This window comes from Hypanus sabinus, chromosome 27, assembly GCF_030144855.1.
Source record: "Hypanus sabinus isolate sHypSab1 chromosome 27, sHypSab1.hap1, whole genome shotgun sequence".
Taxonomy (NCBI): Eukaryota; Metazoa; Chordata; class Chondrichthyes; order Myliobatiformes; family Dasyatidae; genus Hypanus; species Hypanus sabinus.
In genome coordinates, this window is record NC_082732.1 from 14866241 (window position 1) to 14882387 (window position 16147).

The 16147-nt window shown below is 40.4% G+C and overlaps 1 protein-coding gene across 2 annotated transcripts in view; it reads right to left on the reverse strand.

The window, feature by feature from the left end:
• sh2d5 (SH2 domain containing 5) overlaps positions 1-16147 on the reverse strand; it is a 64230-nt gene that overhangs the window by 43492 nt on the left and 4591 nt on the right. For both annotated transcript variants that reach the window (XM_059951761.1, XM_059951762.1), the window contains exon 4: positions 1004-1150. In XM_059951761.1, coding sequence (XP_059807744.1) covers positions 1004-1150 — 147 coding nt within the window. The remainder of the gene's footprint in view (positions 1-1003; positions 1151-16147) is intronic.

The following is a 16147-nucleotide window of genomic DNA, read 5'->3' on the forward strand; positions in this document are numbered from 1 at the left end:
ATTCACTTCTGTACATTACATATCTGAAGTCACTTCTCAGAAATGCTTGTGGTGTGCGGAGCCCTGCACATTGCCTGAAAGCCTTCCATGTCATAAAATTTTCCATTTGTGATGTCATGTCAGTGCTCAAAAATAAATTTGGATTTTGGAGTTTTTCGGGTTTTGGAATTGCGGAAAAGGAATACTCAACCTGTAGTAAATTTACTTTGAATTTTGAACATATAATTGTAAATGCAGCTGTATTTAACAAGTCTTATTAGAGCCTGGATTAAGTTTAATATTTCAATTAATGAATTAGAAAGTATGTTTTATATGTGTGATCAAGTCAACAACTACAATAAAGGATGTAAGAATAGTACATGTTAAACTCACTATGTGACATGATTTTTGATACATTGCTGGCCCAGCTCTATGGATAGCCTGTTGTTTATGAGGTGTTGGTCCTATGCCATAATTTCACTAGATTGCCACTTCATCTTTAAGCATGGTTGTTGCTCTTCCTGGTACACAAGCTCTTCACTATTTTATTTGCACTAGGATCAATCTGCAAACTTAATCATGGTAGGGTAATGGTTGCCAGGCTGTGGGGCTGTAGTGGTGCAGACTGTGCTGTTGCTGATGGCCCACAGTGTCTCCTGAATGCCCAGTCATTAGCTGCCATTTGTGTTTTGCATAATGTTGGTGTCACATAATGCAGAGGAAAGTCTCTTCATGTTAAGATGAGAGTCAATTACAATGGAAAACAAATACCGTAACTCTGCATGCCCTCGGACAACTAACCGTATACTGACCCAATGTATAATTGTGCAGGAGGAGATGGTTCTGTCACCTTTGACTCTTTTGACAAGCAGAAAACAACCCTTAGCTGAGGCAAAAAGAGTAGGATACCATAAACACCAAAATAAATGCATTTTTAACAAAAGCTATGTTGTCCTATCATTTGGACAAGTGGATGATTTTTTATTATTTAATTCTCTGCAACGTTTTAATGTTTGCTACCTACCTCATTTGGCTGTGCGGTGACAAACAGATGGCAGAAGAGCTCACTTGGTGGTCTGTAGGGGTTGCGGGTGACAAAGGCGAATTGGCATTCTGAATGGTGGCACGTGGTATACAGGATTCTTTTCAGGGCATGAGCCATCAATAGTATCTAGTCAAAATAGCACAGGAATCATTTTCAGCTACACAATTAAATATGTGTACAGTATATTGTGTAATATTTTAAAGACTTAATTAAAATAATATGCCCTATGTTTCAATGCTTGAAACTATGTCTTCAAAAAGCAAGGATGGTGTAGTAGTTTGTGATTCATCCAAAGGTGATCAATGTTGTGCAGGACAGCATTATTCCAATTCAATTCAAAGTACATTTGTTATCAAAGAATGCATAAATGATACTGCCTTGAGATTTGTTTGCTTACAGGTAGACACAAAGCAAGAAACCTTAAAGAACCCAATTAAAGTAAAAAAAATAAAAGACCAACACCTGACGCGCAAGAGAAAGGGGGAGAAAACACAAATCATGCAAACAACTGAAGTGAACAATGACATTCCAAACCAAAGTGAGTCCTCAGATCCCAAACCCGGAGCAGCCCGGAGTAGGTCCTTATCAGATCATCATATCAGCAGGCGCAGAGCACAGTAGTCAGGGCAACGATTGTAGCCTCAGTGCCATCGCAGAGAGTGAGTGAAATCGATGCTCGCCTCAGATCCCGACACCCAGTCCTTTCAGTCTATCTGGGCCAGCGTTTAAGTTTACCAAACGGTGGAACAGCAAAGGGTTCCGGTGCCCTGGAGAGAGGAGTGAACACCTCTGATCTGGGCTGTTGTTTAAATTGTCTAAACAGCAGATTGTACCTCACACTGGAACCCATCTGCTGCCAAGGGCTCGGGGCCTAGACCATGCCACCCAGCAACTTGTTCCTGGCCCAGACTGTGCTGCCCAGCCCTAAGTCCTAAGTCAAGCTCTTCAATCAGCTCGGCACCTAGAGTGATATAACTTTGCAACTGAATTAGTGGTACATGCATCGAATCTCTTCCGTCCCAACTTCTCCTCTCAGCACCCAGGATCCAACCTTCTACCCAGGCCAGTTGTACCGGCATCAGTGCTCCACTGTCCCAACTTCTCCTCTCCCAATGTCTCACTCCATCTGCATCGATCCTGCAACAAACCACCTCAGTTTCCCCTGAACTTGCCTTGCTATCGACAGCCCCCTCACTGTTTGCTTTGATAATTTAATGCAATTACCTCTGAAAAGGTGTCTTAACGATGTTTTTAGTTGAATTTCTTGCTTTTTTAACTACCCATGAGCTGTCGCACACATTTGGTAGCGCCATTTTAACCAGAAGTTAACCACTTTTTATTACAAATTCTCATCCAGATGGCTTTTGGTAACCCTATCCAAGACCTTCCCTTCCATTGTTTTGAGGTGCCCCATCTCCCTTTGTCATGAAGTCTTTGATTTTCTCAGTTCTGATGAAAAAGCTTCAAACTGATATGTTAACTCTGTTTCTTTTTCCATTGATGCTGCCTAATCTGTTGAGTATTTCCAGCAGTTTTAGTTTTTATTTCATATTTCCAGCATTTGCAATATTTTGCATATGGGTTGTAGTTGTGCAGGAGGAGGAGAACCTCAAAGCAACCAGCAAACTGGTAGCATTCTCTAATTCATTCTTTTCCAAAGGTAGATCTCTCGAGTTCTAACTCTCCTGTAATGTGTAGTTTGTCTTTATTACAATAGCATTGATATGCAAGGTTGTTTTACTACAATTGTTTGGAAAGGTCATTTTTGGATTTCTATGTGCAGAGTAGGACAATGAAGGTCTGAAGCTGGTGGAGTGTAGATTCATTATATTACTGAGATGGAACTGTCCTTTCACTAAGTAGAATCAGAAACAAAAACAAGAAATGCTTTGAAGAGCACAGCCAGTGAATCAGCACCTGTGGCAACTTGGGTTCTCTTTGTACAGTCGCTGCTTATCTGGCTCATTCTTCAATCATTTTCTGTTTTTGTTTCAGGTTCCAGCATTTTACTAAGTAGAATTGGCTTAAAGTCACTTTAAGTTAGATAAATTAGTTCATCTCAGTGAGACATAAAAGTTTCTGACATATCACTGCCATATTCAACATTAGGTAATTCAGAACAGAACATGGAATCTTCTTGCTGTTAAACTTTCCCCATTTCCTTAACAACTGAATGAAAATTTAAGACACTTTGAGGTGTTTATAACAACTTGATACATTTGTCTAACTGTGGCAGACCAAATCTGTGAAAAAAGGAGGGAATAACATAGCCTTATCTTTTCCACAGTCATACATTACAGCAATATGATTAGCTGTTTCCTAGAACTAGAAACGTCTAGACTATAGTCTCAAGATAAAAGGGATTTATCATTTGGGACTGAGAAGAAAGAAATTTCTTACTCAGAGAAGGCAAGACAGTGGCTATACTTTATTAGGAGTTTGAAGAGATTTGGTATGTCAACAAATACACTCAAAAAGTTCTATAGATGTACCGTGGAGAGCATTCTAAAAGGCTGCATTACTGTCTGGTTTGGGGGGCAGGAGGCTGCTGCAGACAGAAGCTGCAGAGGATTGTAAATTTAGTCAGTTTCATCTTGGGTACTAGCCTACAAAGTACAGACAGACAGACAGACATACTTTATTGATCCTGAGGGAAATTGGGTTTCATTACAGTCACACCATCCAAGAACAGTGTAGAAATATAGCAATATAAAACCATAAATAATAATAATAAGTTAATCATGCCAAGTGGAAATAAATCCAGGACCAGCCTATTGGCTCAGGGTGTCTGACACTCTGAGGGAGGAGTTGTAAAGTTTGATGGCCACAGGCAGGAATGACTTCCTATGACGCTCAGTGTTACATCTCGGTGGAATGAGTCTCTGGCTGAACGTACTCCTGTGCTTAACCAGTACATTATGGAGTGGATGGGAGACATTGTCCAAGACGTTTCTAGTTCTAGGAAACAGCTAACCATATTGCTGTAATTTATGACTGTGGAAAAGATAAGGCTATGTTATTCCCTCTTTTTTCCACAGATTTGGTCTGACACAGACAGGACACCTTCAAGGAGCGGTGTCTCAGAAAGGCAGCATCCATTATTAAGGACCTCCAGCACCCAGGGCATGCCCTTTTCTCTCCGTTACCATCAGGTAGGAGATACAGAAGCCTGAAGATACACACTCAGCGACTCAAGAACAGCTTCTTCCCCTCTGCCATCTGATTCCTAAATGGACACTGAACCCGTGAACACTACTTCACTTTTTTTTAATATATAGTATTTCTGATTTTGCACAATTTTTAATCTATTCAATACACATATACTGAATAAGATTTACTTTTTTAATTATTATTATTATTATTATTATTATTATTATTATTTTCTTCTTCCATATTAAGAATTGCATTGAACTGCTGCTGTCAAGTTAACAAGTGTCACGTCACATGCCGGTGATAATAAACCTGATTCCGATTCTGATTCTGACTTGTAAATCTTTGGCATTCTCTACTCCAGTGTGTTGAATGCATTCAAGGTTGAGACAGATGGATATCTGAGCACTAAATGAATCAATGGGTTGGGTTAGAGCAGGAAAATGTACATGATTTGCAGGATTAGCTATGTCTATAGCCAAGTCCTTTCTGTACAGGTACAACTCTGCATTCAAATGTCAAGGTTTTGTCAAGATATGTCCTGGTCACAAAAAAAGCAGGACAAATCTAATCTGAAATTAATTTCCAATTAACTTTAAGTTATCATGAAATAATGGAAAATGTCATTAACAGCATTGTCATCTACATCCAGTTTTCTCAGGACCACATATCATGACAGCTTTGGACCATTATGAAATCCAGAGGTGAAGGGAGATGACTGTCCTTGACATCAAGATATATTTGAGCAGGCGTGGCTTTGAGTTTTGGTAAAACTTAAGTGATTGGGCTTTTGGGGGAAAACCCTCCAGTGGGTGGAATCATGTCTGTATAAAGGAACATGCCTGAAGTTACTGGTGGGCAATCATCCCAGTCCAAGGGGGTGTTTCTCAGGCAAGTGCCTTACACCCAATCCTCTCCAGCTGCTTCATCAATAATCTAACTTCCACTATCGATCAGAACTAGAGATGTTCACTGATGATTCTGCAATGATTGATTCATTTCGCAACTTCACAGTAAATGAAGCAGACTACGTGAACATGTATCAAAACCCAAGTACATTCAGGCCTAAATTGTTACATGGCAATTAACAATGCCACAAAAACACTGGATAATGGTTTTCCAACAGGAAGAGCTAACCAGACACACATTGCATTCAATGTCATTGCCAACATTTTGTGAGCGACCTTTGACCAGAAAAAAAACTTGTGATCTGCAGCCAAAACGCTTTTAAGGTGATGGGACAGCATAGATAGCAATGAAAATTTTCAGTTCTTGAGGAAACCACTGTAGCTGTTTCCTGCCATGTTAAGCTAAATGTTAAGCTTCCTGTAACCCCACTGCAATGCATGGGATCTCCATCCTGGTCTCTATCTCTAACATCAAGATTTTTGTGTATATCTGTGAAAATTGTGGGGCTCTTTCCATCCACTCTGAAGCTCTTTGCAAGCTATAACATGTGTAGCAGCAGTCTTGCTGCCATGGAGGGTGTGCTTCTCAGGCCTGACATCTTTCAGTGACTGGTGTGCAGCAAAGTGTTCGCCAGTTAACCTCCCAGCATTTCATGGGAAGCAAATGGAAACTTGGGCATTCAGCAAAAACCCATCAGTTATGGCAAGAATGTGCAAAATCCACAAAAATACACCCAAGGTCTGAATTATACCTAGGTTACTGGAATAGCAGGCAGCACTGCCAACAGACATGCCACATTAATTCCTCCTTTGGATATTTCTTCCAGTTTTTGTCTCTGAGTTTTTTCCTGGACATTACACTTGGAATTGAATGAAAGGAAAATGGTAGACTTAAGTGTTTATGAATAAAACAGATTAGATTGATCAGTTTACTTTTGGCTTATTTATTAATAGGTTCTAATCATTGTTGAAATTCTGAATTGTTAACAATAAATTTTAAGAATTGAGTCTATGGCATAATTGTATCCTCAGATGACACTTAGAGATCTGTACAACTTTACTTCTGTTACATTTTCCAATTTCCGTCATGAAATTATTGGTGATAGTTGCAAAATATTGGCATGATTTTCGATAGAGCACATTAGAATTTGCTGAGAATTGCATTTATGTTGCCATTTCCTTAACAAAAGAATGGATAATTCAAATCTTTGGAAACTGGCTTGTTCCCTTAAAATTAGATTGCTGTTTCATTTTCGGAGCACTTTTTTCCAAGTGTAGATCATGATAATGAGCATTTTCAGATCACATTGCATCATTTGAGAAATTTAACTGGTTGTTCCTAGCATCTTTCACCCTTGTGACTCCAATATAACTTCTATGTGCCATTAACAGTAAAAGGGCATTTTCCCAGATATACAGTATGTATATCATAAACAACAGAATATCTCCAGATGCTGGAAATCCAAGGCACACACACAAAATGCTGGAGGAACTCAGCAGGCCAGGCAGCATCTATGGAGAAGAGTACAGTTGACGTTGCACGACAAGAACCTGAATCAGGACTGGAGAAAAAGAGGAGTCAGAGGAAGAAAGTTGGGAGGAGGAAGAACCACAGGGTGATAGGTGAAACCAGGAAGGTGAGAGGGTGAAGTAAAGAGCTGGGAAGTCGAATAATGGAACAGATACAGAGCTGGAGAAGGGGGAGTCTGATAGGAGAGGACAGAAGGCCAAGGAAGAAAGAAAAGTGGGAAGGCAGATAAGGAGATAAGGTGTGAGGGGGAAATGGGAATGGGGAAGGGGAATGGTGAGGGGGTCGCTTTACTAGAACTTTGAGAAATTGATGTTCATGACATCAGGTTGAAGGTTACCCAAACAGAATATAAGGAATATACTCCTCCAGCGTGAATGTGGCCACATCACGACAGTAGAGGAGGCCATAGACTAACATGTCGGAATGGGAATGGGAAGTGGAATTAAAATGGGTGGCCACTGTCCCGTTTTTTTCTGTCAGACAGAGGTAGATGCTCAGCGAAGCAATCTCCCAATCTGTGTCACGTTGTCCTGATACACAGGAGGCCACACCAGGAGCACTGGATACAGTAGATGAGCCCAACAGACACACAGGTAAAGTGTCGCCTCACCTGGAAGGACTGTTTAGGACCCTAAATGGTAGTGAGGGGCAGGTAAGGCACTTGTTCCACTTGCAAGGATAAGTGCCAGGACGGACATCAGTGGGGAGGAAAGGAATGGACAAGGGAGTCGTGTAGGGAGCGATCCCTACAAAAACAGAAAGTGGGAGGGGGGAGAGAGAAAGGTGTGTTTGGTGGTGAGATCCCGCTGGAGACGGCAAAAGTTATTAAGGATTATGTGCTGGATTTAGAAACTGGTGGGGTGGTAGGTGAGGACAATATATCATGTTGCCACTAAATCTGCAACAAACTCAGCTGAACCATCCAGTAGTGTACAGAATATGTTGACAACATGTTGGCAAACTAGGGAACAAAAGAAAATGATAAAAAGCAGATATACTTCTGGTCAGAAAATGAAAATGTGGAGAAATGGGGAATATTGGCAGCGCAAATTCAAAGGTGAGCAGAAATCTTCTCGTTTGGTGGAGCATTCATTTAATAATTTCTTATGATATTACTATTTGAACGATGTCTAGTTCCATTTTCAGTGCTTTTTTTTGCACATTTTGATTCAGCTATGGAAAGAAAAAGTGCCTTGTTAATGCACTTGCACATACACTACAAACTTTATTTAGTTCGTAGGGAAGCTGGACATGGGGCTGGGACATTGGGGGACAGAAGTAAATGTTATGGATGTATATCAGTCCTGAGGGGCCCAGGGAAGGACAGAGAATGAGGGGTTAGAGAATGGTGGTTTGCTGTGAGGATCAAAAGCTAGTAAGGGATGATGAGGCTTTAAATTCTATAGAGTGGACTATTGTCATGGTTCAGTTAACCCACTCATGTTTGGAATGTAGGAGGAACCAAAGCATATGGAGGAAACCCACATGGTCGTGAGAAGAATGTACAAATGTCTTATAGACTGTAGTGGAAATTTAACCCATGTTGCTGGCACAGTAGTAGGGTTATACTACTACACTGCTGTGCTGCCCTGATAAAAGTCCAAGCTTTTCCTGCAACTCAGATCCTCAAGTCCCAGCAACATCCTTTTTATCTGCAATTTTTCAAGCTTATTGATATCCTTCCTGTAGGTAGATGATGAGAACTGCACACAATAATCTAAATGAAGCCTCACCAACTTCTTATACAATTGCAATATGGCATCTCAACTCCTGCCCTCAGTGCTATGATTTATGAAAGCCAATGTGCCAAAAGCTCTTGATCCTTTCTCGCAGTGATGCCACTTTCGAGGAACTATGGATCTGTTTTCCCACATCCATTTGTTCTACTGCACACCAGAGTGCCCTACCATGCACTGTATGAGTCCTACCCTGCTTGGTCCTGCCAAAGTGCAACATCTCACACTTGTCTGCCATTTTTCCATCCATTTTTCTAGCTGGTTCAGATCCCACTGCAAGCTTTAATAGCCTTCCTTGCTGTCCACTAAGCCCCCAATCTAGATATCATCCAGCTTACCACATCCAGATCGTTGATATAGATGACAAACAACAACAGACCCAGCAATGATCCCTGAAGCACACCGCTAGTCACAGGCCTCTAGTCAAAGAGGCAACCATTGACTACCAGTTTCTGGCTTCTTCCACTAAACAATGTTGAATTCAGTTTGCCACCTCATCCTGAATGCTATGCAAATGAACCTTCTTGACCAGCCTCCCATGTGGAAGTTCATTAAAGGCTTTGCTGAAGTTCATGTAGAAACCATCCACTGCCTTTCCTTAATAAAATTTATTTGTAACCTCCTTGAAAAACTCCAGAAGCTTGTTAAGACACGATATACCGGGCATAAAGCCATGTTGCCTATTCATAATTAAGCCTTGTCTGTCCAAATACTTAAATATCCAGTCCCTTAGAATACCTTCCAATACCCAATAATAATGTCAGGCACAGAGACCTAAAATTTTCCACCTTATTCTTAGAGCCTTTCTTGAACAATGGAACATCCATTGTTAGCTATCCTCCAGTCCTCTGAAACCTCACCAATGACTAAGGACATTTTAAATACCTCTGTTGGGGCTCCTACAGTTATATGTTAGCCTCCTAGGTTACACACACAAGTTCCCAGGGAACACACTGTCAGCCCCTGGGGATTTATCTACTCAAATTTGCCTCAAGACAGCAAACACCTCCTCATTTGTAATCCAGACACAGTCCATGACCTCACTACAGTTTTGCATCAGTTCTACACACCCTGTGTCTGTCTCCTGAGTAAATGCAGATGTAAAATAATTCAGTTAAGCTTTCTCCCTTCTCTTTCAGCTCCATGCGAAGATGACCATGCAGATCATCAAGAGGACCAATTTGTCCCTTTTGCTCTTCATATAGCTGTGGAAGCCCTTGGGATTCTCCTTCACCTTTTCTGCCATAGTAACCTCCTGCCCCCTTTTAGCCCTCCTGATTTCTGTCATAATTGTTCTCTTGTATTACTTATACCCTTTAAGTCCCTCATTTGATCCTAACTGCCTATTCCTGATATGTACCTCCTTCTTCTTAACCAAACCCTCAACATCCCTCAAAAACCGAGATTCCCTAAACCTATTAGTTTTGCCTTTTATTCTACAACAAATGTTATTCTACAAACACATCATGAACATACAAATTCTATACCCCCAATATTTCACTTCTGAAGGCCTCCCTCTTACCAAACATCTCTGCGGAAAACAACCTGTCGCAAACCATTGGCCCTTCTCCAATTTAGAATCTCAGCCAAGGACTGGTTCTATCCTCCTCCATAATTATCTTGAAACTAATGGAATTATGATCACTAGATTCAAAGTGTGCCCCTAACACGCTTTTACCACCTGCCCTATCTCATTCTCTCAGAGGAAATCCAATATTGCACTGCCCAAGGTGGGACCTCTACATTGATTAAGGAAACTTTACTGAACACATTTGACAAACTCCATCCCATCCAGTTCTTCTGATAGTTTGGGTTCCAAGTCAATATGCAGAAAGTTAATATCACCTACTACCACAACCTTACTGTTTTTCAATTGTCTACTATCTCTCTACAAATTTGCCCCTCTAAATTCTGCTATTCGGAGGTTTATAATATACAACCCATTAACATGGTTATCACGTCTCTTATTCCTCAGTTCCACCCATGTTGTTTCAGTTGACAAGCCCTCTAATATATCCTCTCTGAGCAGTGCTGTGACATTTTCCTTGATGAATAATGACACCTCTTCCTATTTAATACCTCTATCATGTCTAAATGATTGTCTTGGGACATTCTCTCTCAATCCTTAATTAATATTCCCTGGCTTTCTCCAGGGAACAATCTAAATGCAAATTGGAAGAGCATCTTATATTCAGTGGCCACTTATTTTTAGGTACACCTGTATATTAATACAAATATTTAATCAGCCAATCATGTGGGAGCAACTCAATGCATAAAAGCAATGCAGATATGGTCAAGAGGTTTAGCTGTGGTTCAGACCAAATACCAGAATACGGAAGAAATGGGATCTAAATCGTTTCGACTGTGGAATGATTGCTGGTGCCAGATGGGGTGGGTTGAGCTGCTCAAAAACTGCTGATCTCCTCAGATTTTCACATACAACAGTCTCTGGTGTTTATGGAGAATGGTGCAAAAAACAAACAAAAAGATCCAGTGAGCAGAAGTTCTGTGGGCAAAAACATTTGTTAATGAGAGAGTTCAGATGAGAATGGCCAGGCAACAGGAAGGTAACAGTAACTCAAATAACCTGCGTTACCACAGTGCTGTGCAGAAGAACATCTCTGAACACACATGTTGAACCTTGAAGCTGATGGGCTACAGCAGCAGAAGACCATGAACATATAGGAGGTACAGGAGATACCTAATAAAGTGGCCACTGAGTGTATATTCCACTTGGAAAGCTTTCAACTCAAAGGTATCAATACTGGATTTTCCCAGTTTATATGCTCACAATGTTTTCCTCCCATACACACTCAGCTGTCCATCTAGTTTTGTTCTCCCTATATTCACCTTTCCCATTTCCATCTCCCCCCTCCCCCACACCCCATCTCATCTAAATCCATCTGCTCAACATCCTTTCTCCCCATCTGGTTTCACTATTATCTAGCAACTTTCCTCCTCCCTCTCAGCTCTGGGGCAGAGTCTCATCCTGAAATGACAAGTTGCTCTTTGGCCTCTACAGATCCTATCTGACCCACTGAGTTCTTCCAGCATTCTGTTTTCAACTGTTTTATGACCACACTACTGCATTATAATTTTCTAAGTTTAACAAAAACCTGCTAAGAAGCTTAGCTGTTCAAAATAATCTGAAGGTTGTGGCTTTGTCATGCCATGAATAAGAAAAATTTTCATGCAGCTATAAAGACAGGCTAATAATTTACCTTCGGTGTACAGTCTTTATGAAAGCAACAACAATGCTTAACTCCTTTATCCTCATTTCCTCAGCCCTTTTTATTAAAACTCTCAAATACAGCTGTTTTCTAAGCACTTTCAAGTTAACAAAAATTCAAAATATGGTAATCAGTGAAGCAATAAACAGTTTTGTAATGCAGGGAGTCAACACAATGATTTCCTGCTCAATTTTCTGGCCCAGCCACCAGTTATGCCTTGAAAAAATGGCGTAATTCAAGAAAAATAATCACACATAATAATATTGCTGGACTACACACAGAACCACTAATTGGATAGTTATGGTTTGATACCAGAAAAGTATCAATATATCATTCACAATTCAATTGAGACTGTCAACACAAAAAGTTAATTTGTGCTCAATAGTTTGTTTGTTCTATAGCAATCCTAAGGCAGAAAGTCACCAGATTTGCTAACCTTGAGAAATTATTTAGCTAATCATTTTTATCCAGGTATCTTAGTCAATTTATTTCAAAGTAAGTCGATTATCACTGGCTGAAGAGAAACTGTGGTCTGGAAAAGTTTAATGGCAATAATGCATGAAACCTTCTTCTCTGTCTCTTATCAATAAAACTCATTTTACTTTGTTAAATGGGAAAAGTGCACCTAATTGTGGCTGCAAAATAGATGTCATTATTTATGGAGTAACTATTCTGAAGCACTTTTTCAAAGAACTAATGGAACTGGTCATTGTTGAGGAGACTTCTAAAGGTGGTAAGTAGAGAGGGAGAGAGAGAACTAGTTGTTAACAGAAGGACCAAGCTGCATGAAGACGGCATCTGATAATGGAAGGATGAGACCCACATGCAACCAGAGCTGAAAAAAACAAAGAGCAAAGAGTAGGGTGGTGGTGGCATCCGTCGGTCTCGAGAGACCATGGATCTGCACCTGGAGTTTCCAGGGTGCAGGCCTGGGCAGGGTTGTATGGGAGACCGGCAGTTGCCCAAACTGCAGGCCTTCCCCTCTCCACGCCACCGATGTTGTCCAAGGGAAGGGCACTAGGACCCAAGCAGCTTGGCACCGGTGACGTCGCAGAGCAATGTGTTGTTAAGTGCCTTGCTCAAGGACACAAACACACTGCCTCAGCTGAGGCTCGAACCAGTGACCTTCAGGTTACTAGTCTGATGCCTTGCCCTCTAGGCCACGCGCCAACATAGGGTAGACCAACAAGAATAGGGTAGTAAACGGGAAAATCTGAATTCAACACACTAGGCACAACATTGTCCAAGGTTGGTGAAGGGACTGCTGAGTTTTCCATTGTCAGCCACTTTAATTCTACATCCCACTCTCACTGTGATCTAGCAGCTGTTGCAATGAAGCTCAATGCAAGCTTGAGGAACAGCAGCTCATTTTCATTCTGGGCGTTTGCAGCTTCTAATCAAGTAACTTGATTTCAATCTATATCATTATCCATCTCTGAATAGGTTCAGCTTGTGTGTTGTTTTTTTTTCCCCTTTTCCTCCCCTAGTGGGTAGTAGATGGATTGGAGATGGGGTTGATGGATTGAAAAACTGCCAATCTGATTCCTGATTTAAAATGGAAAATTTGAGTAGCTATTGGCTAGTTAGCCTACTATGAAACATCTACTAAAATAAACTGTTCAGATTTATTATTGAGATAATAGTAAAGCATTTGAAGTTATAATCTGATCATGATTCAAATAGGGAAAACTGTCGGACAAATTTAAGTTAATTCTCTCAACAGAGAGGACAGGAAGAAACTAGTAGATCGAATAGATTTGTATTTTGAAAAGGCTTTTCTATTTGTATTTTGAAAAGGAAAGCAAAGTTTCATACAAAGTTACTTCACAAGTGAGAACTCGTAGTGTTAGAAGCATAGATAGAGGTTTGGGCAACTGGTGGGATGTAGTGATTAGGGATGAGGGCGACATTTTCAGATTGGCAATATGTAACCAGCATTTTGGTGGCAGGATCAGTGCCAGGGTGCAACAGTTTACAATATGTGTTTATGATTGAGAGGAAGGAAATTGATGTACTGAAACCAAACTTGTTGATGCAACAAACGTAGGAGGGAAGGCAAGCTGTGAGGAGGCACAAACAGTTCACAGAGAGATATTGATAGGTTAAGTGAGAGGGCAAAAAGTTAGCAAATGGGGTATAATTTGGAAATAAGTAAAGTTATTCACTTTAAAAGGAAGAATAGTAACAGCTGGTTATTTAACCTAAATTGAGAAAATAAAACTGCAGGACACAGTAGTACAACTATATTTTGGAAGCCCTCATACATGAAACACTAGAAGCTAGCATTCTGGTGCAGCAGTAAGTCAGGAGGACTATTAGAATGCTGACTCTCATTTCAAGGGTGTTGGAATACCAAAGCAGAAGTCTTATTATAAATGTACATACAAGTCTAGCACACCATGTGCCATTCTGGTCCCCTTATTTAAGGAAAGCTAAACTATCATTGGAGGGAATTCACAGAAGATCCACCAGAATCATCTCTGGTATGGAGGGATTGTCTTATCAGGGAAGGTTGAATGAGCTGAGTCTGTACTCTAGTATAGTAAAATTGACATCAGTAAAATGAGAGGCAATATTATTGAAATATAAAAAAATGTCGTGGGGTTTGACAAGGTAAATGCTGAGAGAAAGATCCCCCTTATGGAGGAGTCTATAACCAGAATAATGGATTGTCTACTAAAAACTGAAGTTAAGATTTCTTTTTCTCTCAAAGGAATGTGAATTACTTGCTCAGAAAGCTGTGGAGACATAATTCACGCTCAATGACTGGGTGGATAGATTTTTAATGGAAGTTCAAGTTTGTGAGAGTAAGCGTTCGGCACGGACTAGAAGGGCTGAGATGGCCTGTTTCCGTGCTGTAATTGTTATATGGTTAAGTTCAAAGAACGTTTTATTATCAAAGTATGAGATTCATCTCCTAACAGGCAGCCACAAAACAAAGAAACCCACAAATAAACCCCATAACTTCGAGCAGTGATCTGAACTGGCCCGTACCTCGCTTCAGGCCTTGGATACCCTGGCCTGGCACTTAACTCTCCATCCAAGCGACTTCAGTGCTTCAATGTAAGAGATTTCTGAGTAATGGAAATAGATTTGAAAGGTGCATGAAAAATGTTGGGTCAGCCATGATAATATTAAATGATATTACAGACTTGAGGCATTGTTGGCCTGTTCCTGGTCTTTTTTCTTATAATCTAACATATATTATATATGTACAGTATGTTATTTTAAACTAAACACACCCTATCGTTTAAAATTAAGCAATTTCATTATTGCTATAGCAATTTTAATTGCTATGTTAAGAATGAAACCAACTACTTGTCCTACACCATTTAGTAATGTATTTATCTAATTGATCACAGGCATGAGAGAGAGCAGATGCTCAAAATGCTGAGGGAACTCAGTGAGTCTGGCAGTACCTGTGGAGAAAAATAAGCAGGCCACTTTTCAGGCTAAGACCCTGCATCTGGTCTTGATGAATGGTTGTGGTGAACTATGTGCCTGTCGGGACACGCCCCTGCTGACTGCTCCTGTGGCTCCTCCCACAGGCCTCTGTATAAAGGAGATCTGCGGCCTGACGCTCGGCCTCAGTCTCCAAGACCTTGTATGATAGACACTCACTCCTGGTTCCTTCTTCCAGTCAATAAAAGCCGATATCTCGCCTACGTCTCAGTGTGAGTTATTGATGGTGCATCAATGGTGAAGCACCTTGGCCCAAAATGAAAACAGCCCATTTTCCTCCACAAATGCTGCCTATCCTGCTGAGCAACTCCAGCATTTTATGTGTGTGTGTTAATCGTGAACAACACAGGTTTACTCGTCACAGTTTACAGAATAGCAGTTTGGAAGTACAAAGGAGACTGATTCCTGTGTAAAGAAGCCATTGACACTATTGCAACTATCTGGCCTTAAAAGGGTAATTGAGAGACAAGGAACTGAAAAAGGAAGACAGAGGTGGGTCACAGAAGTTATTAATCATGTGAAGATTTAGAAGGGTGGAATTTGAGGCAAACCAGATGGAAATTCATTGTGGCTGAAGTAAGAAAGACATCAAGATGAGGTACGAAACTCAATTCAATCTTTTTCTTTGATTGAGAAATAGAGCTCCATAAAATGGTTGTATTTTTATTCAGGATGTTTACTCAGGAAGACGCAAGTAATTCCAGAAAACATAAGCATGGGCTACCATAAATATATATAGGGATGGTCATGAGAGAAGGGCTCTTTGGTTTAGGTGAACTGAAACTTCAGTGCTAATCTCTTGCTAAATACTGTCACTCATGACTGCATGACAGTTTCCAGTCTGGTGACTTTTGACCTTTCTTGAGAAATCTTTTGATTTATAACTTAAGTAAACCATACCACTGAATGAGATACTGGCTTAAGGAGAAGACAAAAAAATTAAAGAAAAAAGAAGAAAAAGAAACAGTGTTCAAACTTATTACAATGTCATAAGTAAAGTATGTTCTAAATATTCATGTTGGCATGTTAGGTTCCATTACCTTCAACTTCCAGCGATTATTTTAACTTGAAACTGAACAAAGTCCTGAACAAAGTAAATAAGTGGC